This window comes from Trichomycterus rosablanca, chromosome 23, assembly GCF_030014385.1.
Source record: "Trichomycterus rosablanca isolate fTriRos1 chromosome 23, fTriRos1.hap1, whole genome shotgun sequence".
Lineage (NCBI taxonomy): Eukaryota > Metazoa > Chordata > Actinopteri > Siluriformes > Trichomycteridae > Trichomycterus > Trichomycterus rosablanca.
In genome coordinates this window covers 2,432,032-2,444,555 of record NC_086010.1, presented here as the reverse complement: position 1 = coordinate 2,444,555, position 12,524 = coordinate 2,432,032, and the positions used below count along the sequence as shown (strand labels likewise).

The window sequence follows — 12,524 nt, the reverse complement described above, 5'->3', positions numbered from 1 at the left end:
AGTAGTGTGTGTGGTGCTGGTAAGAGTGTATTGTAGTAGTGTGTGTGGTGCTGGTAAGAGTGTATTGTAGTAGTGTGTGTGGTGCTGGTAAGAGTGTATTGTAGTAGTGTGTGTGGTGCTGGTAAGAGTGTATTGTAGTAGTGTGTGTGGTGCTGGTACGAGTGTATTGTAGTAGTGTGTGTGGTGCTGGTACGAGTGTATTGTAGTAGTGTGTGTGGTGCTGGTAAGAGTGTATTGTAGTAGTGTGTGTGGTGCTGGTACGAGTGTATTGTAGTAGTGTGTGTGGTGCTGGTAAGAGTGTATTGTAGTAGTGTGTGTGGTGCTGGTAAGAGTGTATTGTAGTAGTGTGTGTGGTGCTGGTACGAGTGTATTGTAGTAGTGTGTGTGGTGCTGGTAAGAGTGTATTGTAGTAGTGTGTGTGGTGCTGGTACGAGTGTATTGTGGTAGTGTGTGTGGTGCTGGTACGAGTGTATTGTAGTAGTGTGTGTGGTGCTGGTACGAGTGTATTGTAGTAGTGTGTGTGGTGCTGGTACGAGTGTATTGTAGTAGTGTGTGTGGTGCTGGTACGAGTGTATTGTGGTAGTGTGTGTGGTGCTGGTACGAGTGTATGGTGGTAGTGTGTGTGGTGTTGGTACGAGTGTATTGTAGTAGTGTGTGTGGTGTTGGTACGAGTGTATTGTAGTAGTGTGTGTGGTGTTGGTACGAGTGTATTGTAGTAGTGTGTGTGGTGCTGGTACGAGTGTATTGTGGTAGTGTGTGGTGTTGGTACGAGTGTATTGTAGTAGTGTGTGGTACTGATACGGGTGTATAGTGGTAGTGTGTGGTGCTGGTATGAGTGTATCGTGGTAGTGTGTGTGGTGCTGGTATGAGTGTATTGTAGTAGTGTGTGTGGTGCTGGTACAATCGGCCAAGAGGCCTCTGTTAAAATTGGTGCCAGTGTCCACAGTCAAGCAAGCTTTGTATCATTGCTGATCAGGGTCTATGTGGGTCCGATACATTGGGCAGGAGGACAGGAAACACCCCAGACAGGTCGCCAGTCCATCCCAGGGCACACACACACACACACACTAGGGGCAACTGAGAAGCTTTAGTTAACCTGACTGCATGTCTTTGTACTGTGGGAGGAAACCAGAGCATCCGGAGGAAACCCATACGTATACAGGGAGAACATGCAAACTCCACACAGAAAAGACCCTGTCAAACATCACACAAACACACACACACTTATGGGGCAACTGAGTATCTCCAGTTAACCTGACTGCATGTCTTTGGACTGTGGGAGGAAACCAGACGTATACAGGGAGAACATGTAGGGCAGTTGTAGGCTAGCGGTCAAGATACTGGACTAGTAATCGAAAGGTCGCTGGTTCAAGCCCAACCACTGTCGGGTTGGCACTGTTGGGCCCCTGTGCAAGGCCCTTGACCTTTAATTGCTTAGATAAGGTACTGTCACAGTACTGTAAGTCGCTTTGGATAAAAAAAGCGTCTGTTAAATGCTGTAAATGTAAATGTGATGTATTTTTGATAACGAATTTTAAGGATCAATCATTTAATCACAGCCTGCGTGTGTCTTAAAGATGTTTGTATTTTTTTCTTTTATTTTAAAGCTTTTAATGTTATATAAACGCTTTGTTTTTAAGGTTAAGGTTGTTGTTCTTTTTGCTCGTGTGATGTTCTAGTGTAGACACGGTGAGGAATACCGCAGTACCTTCACCGCTTCTCTATAAATCACTTCAGTATTCTGTCCTCGCTTATTTTCTCGCCCTCTGATTGGTCACACGGACTGTCTAACGTCCCGCCCCTGACGGTGATTGGCTGTGAGGTCTTTCCCCGAGCTGTCAGTCAGCTGTAGTGCAGACTCGGGTTTACATTCTGGTACATGTTAACGACGCGCCGCCACTCGGCTCGGCTCGACTCGACTCGACTGGACTCGGCTCCGCTTGAGCCGCATTCTGGGACAGAACCAGGACGAAAAACATAATAAGGGCTTTTTTTGCGCAGCTTTGAGCGTGTGTGGGGGGATGCTGTGCGGGTGCACGGAGGAATATTTACGCGCGTGAAGTGTGCACATATTGGTGTTCTTAAAGAGCGTCACTTTGGAGCGGTGGTGTGCGGTAAAGGAACGCGGGGAACGCTGTCTGCTTCCAGGACAATATTTTGGACCATCAAGAGGTGCAGGAGACCGACCGAGGAGCGCAAACATCACAAGGACGAGCTGCCCAAATCGCCGCATTTTGCACCATTTGGTTTGGCACGATGCTTCACGCGAGTTGCGCGATTTCGAGCTGGATGTGCGTCTTTGCGGCTTTGCTGCTGGCGCTGCTGCTGCACGAAGGTAAGTCGCAAAAGTATCGCGTGCTAGAAATACCGAAATATGCCTCGCGCTCCATCTCTCATCCTCGCGCTCTCTCTGGAGTGCGTCTCGCGCGGCGTCTTCTGCTCTCGCGCTCACCGAGTCGCATACTAATGCGCCACGCTCGCGCTCCCGTCCACGTGCCGGTGCATCACGCGCAGCGTTCTGTATTTTAAATAATGCAAGCACCTGTTTTATCATGTTTTTATTAACATTTATACAACTTTTTCTTTCTTTTCTTGTATTTAAAACGAGCGAACCTGCTGCAGGATGCTCGTGTGCTTGCAATATTTTATATTCATATCTAAATTCCAGGATTTAAAGCATAACTGCTGCACAATTCCTAAGAATTCCCATATTTGGGATTTCCCCCCGTGCTTCCATCCTTCATCTTAGTATAAACAGCCTTCAAGGGCATCAGTTCATTCACTGAGGGTGCAGCAGAAACCAGTTGACTATGAGTTACACTCAGTGCGAATTATACAGTGATAATTGGAGGGGTTCACTTTATTATTTATATTTGCTAACTAACGACCCCTGGAACTGTTCTTTTTACCTTTTTTTGGGAGGGGGGGTCCAAGTATTGATTAGGAAGTTCCAATCAATCAACCATGGTTACCCTGTGTGATGTGACTATAGAGGTAATGTTTGGTTTTGATGAAAATCCCTTTACACCTTGGTCCATTTTTTATTAACCTTATTATCTTTTTTAATCAATTTATGCAGCATTTTAATGTGATCTGTAGTGCTAATGTTACCTATCAAGCTACTCAAACTAGGAACACAACTCAAGTAACAATGGAGGGATTAACTTTATATAATAATTTATATATTAGCTATATATTAGCTTCTGACCATGGTTACCCTGTGTGACCAATGTTTGGTTTTGGTGACATTCCCAGACATTTACACCTTGGTGCATTTTTATATTTTTTATTTTTCACACACACACACGCACACACACACACACACACACACACACACACACACACACACACACACACACACACATGGTTACCCTGTGTATAGTGACAATTGGAGGGGATAACTTAAGATATTAGCTAACTAACGACCCCCTCAAACTGTTCTTTTTCCTCTTTTTGTAGGGGGTACAAGTATTGATTAGGAGGGTAAGACACCTCAATCCCCACTGTAATTCTAATCATGTGATGTGACTTTGAGGGAACTGTACATTCCATCCTTCATTCCAGTATAAACAGCCTTCAAGGACATCAGTTCATTTACTGAGGGTGGAGCAGAAACCAGTTGACTATGGGTTACATTTAGGGCGAATTATACAGTGACTATATTATTATTTATATTAGCTAACTAACGACCCCCTTAAACTGTTCTTTTTACCCTTTTTTTCAGAGGGGGGTCCAAGTATTGATTAGGAAGGTCCAGTCAATCAACCATGGTTACCCCGTGTGATGTGACTTTGACAGAACTGTAGAGCTAATGTTTGGTTTTTGGTGAAAATCCCTTTACACCTTGGTCCATTTTTTTATGCTGCATTGTACATATATATATATATATATGTGTGTGTGTGTGTGTGTGTGTGTGTGTGTGTGTGTAAGAAAACTGATTATAATCTTTTTTAAATGGATCATACATGGTTACCCTGTGTGATGTGACTGATGGAACTGAAGTGCTAATGTTAGCTAGTCAAACAAGGAACATAGCTCAAGTATAGTGACAACTGGAGGTAGGGTTGCCAACTTTCAGAACTGGAAATAAGGAACACCCTGGGCTGGCGGGTTGGCGGAAGGCGGGTGGGGGGTGGGATGGCGGGTGTTTACCTGTTTACCTTAATTTTAATGTGAAAAAAAATTTGTATAAGAAAACTGAATACAAGCTGCTGTAATTGGTTGTTACATGGTTACCTTGTGTGATGTGACTTTGATGTAGTGCTAATGTTAGCTAGCAAGCTACTCAAGCTAGGAACACAGCCATACTCAAGTACATAAACACCCACACCAACACGTTTTCATCAATGCCAACCTAATTTCACACATTGTTGTCTTCCAAAGTGTATAGGTGCAGTTTATCACAGCGATTGCCAACATGTTGGTGCCGATGTTAGGCTGCAGAACATCTACAAGTGTACATTACAAGTACAGGGGTTGGACAAAATAACTGAAACACCTGTCATTTTAGTGTGGTAGGTTTCATGGCTAAATTGGACCAGTCTGGTGACCAATCTTCATTAATTGCACATTGCACCAGTAAGAGCAGAGTGTGAAGGTTCAATTAGCAGGGTAAGAGCACAGTTTTGCTCAAAATATTGCAATGCACACAACATTATGGGTGACATACCAGAGTTCAAAAGAGGACAAATTGTTGGTGCACGTCTTGCTGGCGCATCAGTGACCAAGACAGCAAGTCTTTGTGATGTATCAAGAGCCACGGTATCCAGGGTAATGTCAGCATACCACCAAGAAGGACAAACCACATCCAACAGGATTAACTGTGGACGCAAGAGGAAGCTGTCTGAAAGGGATGTTCGGGTGCTAACCCGGATTGTATCCAAAAAACATAAAACCACGGCTGCCCAAATCACGGCAGAATTAAATGTGCACCTCAACTCTCCTGTTTCCACCAGAAATGTCCGTCGGGAGCTCCACAGGGTCAATATACACGGCCGGGCTGCTATAGCCAAACCTTTGGTCACTCGTGCCAATGCCAAACGTCGGTTTCAGTGGTGCAAGGAGCGCAAATCTTGGGCTGTGGACAATGTGAAACATGTATTGTTCTCTGATGAGTCCACCTTTACTGTTTTCCCCACATCCGGGAGAGTTACGGTGTGGACAAGCCCCAAAGAAGCGTACCACCCAGACTGTTGCATGCCCAGAGTGAAGCATGGGGGTGGATCAGTGATGGTTTGGGCTGCCATATCATGCTTAGCTTAGCAATGCTATAGTGAATAAATGTGGGTAGTAACTCTACATCCTCTCTATTACATTTGTTTTTATTACGTTTTATATTTAAAATAAAATTTACTTTTTTAAGATTTGCATTTTTTTGCATCTCGTTACCCCTTTAAGTGCTCAAATGTCAAAATTGTGTGTGTTTATTGGAAATAGTTCTGAGATTAGTATGTGGGGGTCGCTGTAGCGGCCGTACGTCTTCTTCCGTGCTCAGGGTGTGAGTGTGTTTATCTCCGGCGCGTCATGGCAGATCAGTTTAGTTCAGCACCTTGAGAGCCAGAGCTGGACTGGCAGTACAGACGTCTTTATGAAACTTTAATAACTCTGTGTTCCATTTGGTAAGAGGTCGAGCTAAAGTGGGAACAGCTTCAGGACTGATTTGTGGGTGAGTCTGTCACCCCACTGAGTACTGAATTTTAGGAACAGCACCTGCTTTGAGAGCGTTCCTAGCCTTAGTTAGCACAAGAATAGCACAAATCCAAAGTACCCGGCACTGTTTAATCTGTAAATTAATGTAATATATGACATATATGCCCTTATATCAATAACAGTTTTTCCATATTTGTTACCTGTAAGGTGATATATTATTATAACATACTTGTATCCTCTGGATATATGTAGATATAAGTTTATAACATATATGAAATATCCATAATAAAATGTGTATGTACATACGTATATATATTAAACATATATCTATAGGACATATATTTATATTTTACATTTTCAGCATTTAGCGGACACTTTTAACCAAAGTGACTTACAGTTGTGACAGCATACAATCTAAGCAATTGGGGGTTAAGGGCCTTGCTCAAGGGCCCACCAGTGGCAACCTGGCAGTGGTGGGGCTTGAACCGGCAACCTTCAGGTTACTAGTCCAATACCTAGTCCACTAAGCTACAACTGCCCCTTACTGCCCCATTTTTTTACATATATGTCAAAAAATGTATTACACATACATAAGCATACATATTTCTATAGGCCACACATACTGTATATGTCAATATATGACATTGTTCCAGTTTCTAAAAGGTCTCATATATAGTTTGCACAAATATGGGCATATATATATATATATATATATATATATATATATATATATATATATATATATATATATATATATATATATATATATATATATATATATATATATATATATATTATATTTTTTTTTTTTTTTTTTTTTATGTATTACAAATGTATTACATTTGCATATGGGATGTGTTTTTGTGATGCTGGCTGTTGGATTTGCTATTTTATTTCATGTAGTGAAGAAATAAATGTGACCATGAGCAACCCTGTGTCATGTGACCTCGAAGAGACCATAGTTAGTCGTTTGGTAAATATAATATGTAATATAGTGTCTGTTAAAAGTCTGGTTTGCTTTTTTTTTTGCTCATACTTTCAGGGTTTTCTAATTCGCAATGTTTGTATTAACTCGGCTTTTGTATCTGGTGCATTTTATTCGATCTGTTGCTTTGCTATAGTAGAATATTGATCAGCAAACAGCTTTGTGATTTTTCTCTGTGCTGCATTGATCTGTGTTGAGAAACAAAAGCGTAACAGTCAAATACTGAACACTGAATAAAAATCAGAATAGTAGCTTAATAATAAACAGGTTTCTGGAGCTAAGGTGAATAAATCAAGTCGTTTTTTGTTGACATGATAACTATGTTCTGTGTACGAACAAACAATGTATTTTTACTCTGGATTGTTGCCTCCTTGTTCAGGGATTAATAAGTGAGTCTTCCATATTACATTTACGGCGTTTAGCGGACAAGTGGCAACTTGGTGGTGGTGGGGCTTGAACCAGCGACTTTCTGATTACTAGTCCAGTACCTTACCCGCTAAGCTACCACTGCTTCTGAAGCTAAGGTGAAAGAGGAACGTCGTAGCCTAGTGGTTAAGGTACTGGACTAGTAATCAGAAGGAAGCTGGTACAAGCCCCACCACTGTCAGGTTGCTGCTGTCGGGCCCTTGAACAAGGCCCTTAACCCTCAATTGCTTAGACTGTATACTGACACTGTACTGTAAGTTGTTTTGGATAAAGGCATCTGCTAAATACTGAAAATGTAAAATCCTGGTTTTTTTTACTGAGCTTATATTTATGTTTTCCACTTATAGACTATTTATTTATGTTTTGCACTTATAGACTATTTATTTATGTTTTGCACTTATAGACTATTTATTTATGTTTTGCACTTATAGACTATTTATTTATGATTTCCACTTATAGACTAGTTATGTTTTGCACTTATAGACTATTTATTTATGGAGTACATTTCTCAGTAATAGTAATTGATTGTTTAATGACTAAGGACATGATAATTTCTGTTATATATTATTTATTATTTCATGACAGTATCACAGTGTTTGTGTTTTCTCCATAATGCTACACAAATTATAATCATTTATTTTCCGACTGCTGGTGCTGATTATTATTTTGCTGCATGATACAGGATGTTGTGTGTGTGATGAGGCAGGGCATAATGTGGCATGACCGTGGAGAGGCAGCTCTCGGGGTCATTTGCCTCGCCTCTGGTTACTTTCTGTGAGCGTTTTTTCCCACCCAAATGCATACCAGCAGTTTGATTGCCTGCTTCAGATCGCTCCGAGGTCTCGGTAGGTCAGCGGGGATGAATCGGCGGCCTGTTTAGGGTGCATTAAAATTCACTCTTTTTTAAAAGTTCTGTTTCTTGGCTCAGTCTGAAATGCCTCGATCGTGTGAGCTGCTGTCAGGGAGACGTTTGTTCTGTGGCATTTTGTCACTGAGGGTTTTACATTCCTGCGTTTATCCACTTCATTTATTGGGTGGACCAATCACAGAACTGCTTTGCTACGTTGACCTCTAGGAAGGTGGAGCATCGAATTGCATAACAGTTGATCCATAATCTATAAATTATTATATAATATGTTAGCAATATGTGGCTCAGATGTCTTGCTCTACATACATCGACCAGATATAACATTCTGAGCACTGAGAGGTGAAGTGAATAACACTGATTCTCTCTTCATCACGGCACCTGTTAGTGGGGGGGATATATTAGGCAGCAAGTGAACATTTTATCCTCAAAGTTGATGTTAAAGCAGGAAAAACGAGGGCCAGATTGTGATGGCTAGACGACTGGGTCAGAGCATCTCCAAAACTGCAGCTCTTGTGGGGTGTGTCCCGGTCTGCAGTGGACAGTATCTATCAAAAGGAGTCCAAGGAAGGAACAGTGTTAAAAAGCGACAGGGTCATGGGCAGCCAAGGCTCGCTGATGCACGTGGGGAGCGAAGGCTGGCCCGTGTGGTCCGATCCAACAGACGAGCTACTGTAGCTGATAGAAAGGTGTCAGAATACACAGTGCAGCGCAGACCAGTCAGGGTGCCCTTGCTGACCCCTGTCCACCGCCGAAGGCACCAACAATGTGCACATGAGCATCGGAACTGGACCACGGAGCAATGTAAAAGAAAGCAAGCCGGCGGAGGCAGTGTGATGCTTTGGGCAACGTTCTACTGGGAAACCTCGGGTCCTGCCACCCATGTGGATGTTACTTTGACACGTAGCACCTACCTAAGCATCGTTGCAGACCATGTTCACTAGTTCATGGAAACGCTATTCCCTGATGGCTGTGGCCTTTTTCAGCACAAAGCAAAAACGCTTCAGGAACGGTTTGAGGAGCACAACGACGAGTTTGAGGTGCCTCCAAATTCCCCAGATCTCAATCCGATCGAGTATCTGTGGGACGTGCTGGACAAACAAATCAGTTCCATGGAGGCCCCACCTCACAACTTACAAGAGTTAAAGTTAAAGACGGGTCAGCAAAAGGGGGACCAACACAATATTAGGAAGGTGGTCATAATGTTTGGAGTGTCGGCATGTTTATGTTTAAGTAGCTGTACAGCTTCACAACATGTAAAACTCAATCCGATGTTACTCACTTCAAGTCAGTTGACAGAATCGTTCACACATTATTCACACTCGGCTAAACTGTCGGCTCATTCTAGTCGTGCCATCGGATCAGAGCACAGATTTGCCAAAACAAGATAAATAAATTGATCAAATAAAAAATACCTAGCTGACAGTGGGTTAGGACCGAACCCAGAGCCACGGGACCCACGTCACTGCATGCCAGCCACTCTACCATCTGCGCCACCACGCAGCTCGGTCCGTTCACTTTCAGTTTATTAACTCACGTTTGTTATTAACCAAAAATGACGCCGGATAACGTCGGAACTCTGGAATGCATCAATCTCTCAGAAAGACATTCTCATATTCTGATCATTAATCACCGCCGCATCTGTTTATTCACTATCATCACTTAATTAACTTTTAATTTTATCATTTTATCACTAATGTCTCTGTCTAAATGTTGCTCGGTTTTGGTGCAAATCCCAGTCTGTCCATTTTTTATTCTCGCTCTGTGTCTTTCGATGTGAAAATATCTTTTTTAATAAGAAAACTGATTATACGCTGCTTTAATTGGACGCCACTGCATGAAATCGGGGTTGAAATAAACAAATTAGCACTTAATTACCAGTCTGATGTTGGGACAGACTCCATTTGAACTTTACAAGCGCGGGGCGCTGGGCTTGTGTGAACTGGAAATGTGTAAAAGAGTCACGACCTTATTCATTTTATTATATTTGGTCCTGAAACGCTCGATTTTCGTTCTGCTGGAGTAAAACTCTGGCCGACTGATGTTTTTTTTTCCTTTCTCAGAAGCGAGATGATTCAGGTCTCGGTTGCTTTTGCACGTCTGGGTCGAATTAGCTTGATTCGTGGTTCGACCAGCTGCGTCATCGCATTTATTCAGTGATTCATTTTCATTCATTATGTGGATGATTTAAAGTCTAGATCACTATGGCTGGGATCTGGGGATCCAGGGTTTGGATCTAGGTGGTGCTATCGGCCTGTCGGGCTACTGCATGGACATGATTGTGTAATGTCTGGGGAAGGGTTGGGGGCTCTCAATGCCTGGATTTGTGTCAGGAAGGGCATCCATAGTAAAAATGAGGACCAGATCTGCTGTGGATGCTTTTAACCAAACTAAAATTACAAGTATAGCAGAATCTGATCCAAGAACAAAGCCTAGCAGCTTTATTATTGTGTAACTGGTAGCGTTGGTGCCGTACAGCTTTGGGGTTCCATGGACCCGGGTTGGATCTTCACACTTGCCTTCGAGTGAGCCGACAGATCCCCATTTGTAGCTTTAATCAAAAATACTTGCAGACAAGTCCAGTCAGTTCAGTTAAGGGTCATTCTGAAGGACCCAGTAGTGTTTTGCTTGTATCCGAACTCACAACCTTCCGGTCATTGGTACAGCCGAGCTACTGGTGCATCATCTAATCATGTTCTCCATCGTCTGGTCTACAAGTCCAACAAATCTCAGCTGTGCTATCGGCCAGTCGGGCTTCTGCATGGACATGATTATCTAATGTCTAGAGATAGGGGTGAAACAGCCTAGCCATTGGAAGACACACTTGTCAATGCGCTCTCAATGCCGGTCCCAATCCCAGATTTGTGTCAGGAGGGGCATCCATAGTAAAAACTGTGCCTAGTTTGGTATGAGGACCAGATCTGCCCAACTAAATTTCTAAGTAAAGCAGAATCTGATCCAAACACAAAGCTGAGCAGCTGTATTATTGTGTAACAGACAGTGTTGGTGCCGTACAGCTTCAGATTTTCAGGGTTCGGTCTTCACATTTGCCTTTGAGTAAGCCGACAAATGCCCAATTCTGGCTTTAATCAAAAATACGAGACAACAGTCCACTCAAACATAAACCTGACCAGTTAAGGGTTAAGGGTTGTTCTAAAGGAGCCAGTAGAACTCACAACCTTCCAATCATTGGTACAGCTGATTTACTGGTGCATCGTTTAATCATTTTCTCCATCATCTGGTCTACAAGAGTCCTTGAAAACCTTGAACGATTTACAGACCTGATGTATTTATCCACCTACGCAGCTCAGAAATACAGATTTCAAAGTGCTGCCGATTGGTCAAGCTGGTTTTTAAAGTTTTGAGGATGTTTATTGCGAGAGTGGAGAAAAATAAGAGCCACTGGTGGAGAAAACACAATTTAGCTAGCGTGACCCTTCGCCGCCCACAGCGGAGCAGGTTCTGGAGAGCTGGAGTACACGGAGATAAAGCAGGCGATCGAGAGAGAATGACACCGAGGGTATTGAGCAGATTGGGCCGCCTGCTGCTTCTGGAAGGCGTACGTCGGCGAGGCTTTTGTTTTTTTGTTTTTTTCGAGATGAATGCTAATTACACCAGAACACATCCACCCCCCCTGCTCCTAAATCCCTTCCCTTCCAACCGACAGCATCTCCTCCCGTCCCGCAGCAGCCTCCTTCTCTTCCATCTCATCCCTGACTGAATTAAGTAGGTCAGAAGCTCTGCCGGTGTCGATTCTGCATTCTCCGGCGGTGCGAGAGCGATTCGAACCAGGCGGGGGACGTGCTCTCACCTGCATCGGTGCGGCACCGCCGACCGCCTCGATACGCAGTACGAATCCTTACGGTAGCGAAAAATAATGAAGAAAACGACTCTGACCTGGAATGCTTAGAAGATTTGCTTTAAAACTCATGGGTGGTGCTTTTGTAATATGTTTTTCATCAGATTTGAATGCACAGAAGCAGAATTATATGAATTCTATTCCATAAGACTTCTCTGGCTGGCTGGATTTACTCTGGACTGCTTAGTATTTGTGTTTGGAGGCAGGCTAACCTTGCGATTATTGATTTGAGGTCTTTTTACTACTACAGATGCTAGAATTCCCTTCTGTATTCGTCTGTGTTGCTATTTTCACTCGCGGTTTTGCCTCACGAAGGTATTAAATGTACCAGAGAAGGTGGGAAACATGATCCCATTATCACTTTAATAGGGAGAGTTTTACTCTGGGAATACTGCAGGATTTCATTCATGAAGGTCCATTAAAACCATAATAATAATAAATAAAAGCTGTAATTATTCACCTGAGACTGTAGGTAGAACACCAAACCCCTCTTGTACCCAAGTACTGGACAATCGTTCCACCAATAAGGCCAATAAGTGGGGCCCATGTGTATGTGACTTGTTAGCCAGCTTGGCATCCGAACTGGAAACCAAATCCCATCATCATATCAATCAGGAGAGTTTTACTTCAGGAATACGACTGGATTTCATTCATGAAATATCTTTAAAACCATAATAATAATAAATAAAAGCCGTAATTATTCACCTGAGACTGTAGGTAGAACACCAGACCCCTCTTGT

At 42.8% G+C, this 12,524-nt stretch overlaps 1 protein-coding gene across 1 annotated transcript in view; it reads left to right on the top strand.

Moving 5' to 3' along the window:
- The first annotated feature begins 2,021 nt into the window (after positions 1–2,021).
- The window catches only part of iglon5 (IgLON family member 5), a 112,798-nt gene continuing 102,295 nt past the window's right edge, over positions 2,022–12,524 (top strand). The window contains exon 1 of the mRNA XM_062985360.1: positions 2,022–2,335. Within this exon, the coding sequence (XP_062841430.1) occupies positions 2,257–2,335 (79 nt within the window). The 5' untranslated portion in view covers positions 2,022–2,256. The remainder of the gene's footprint in view (positions 2,336–12,524) is intronic.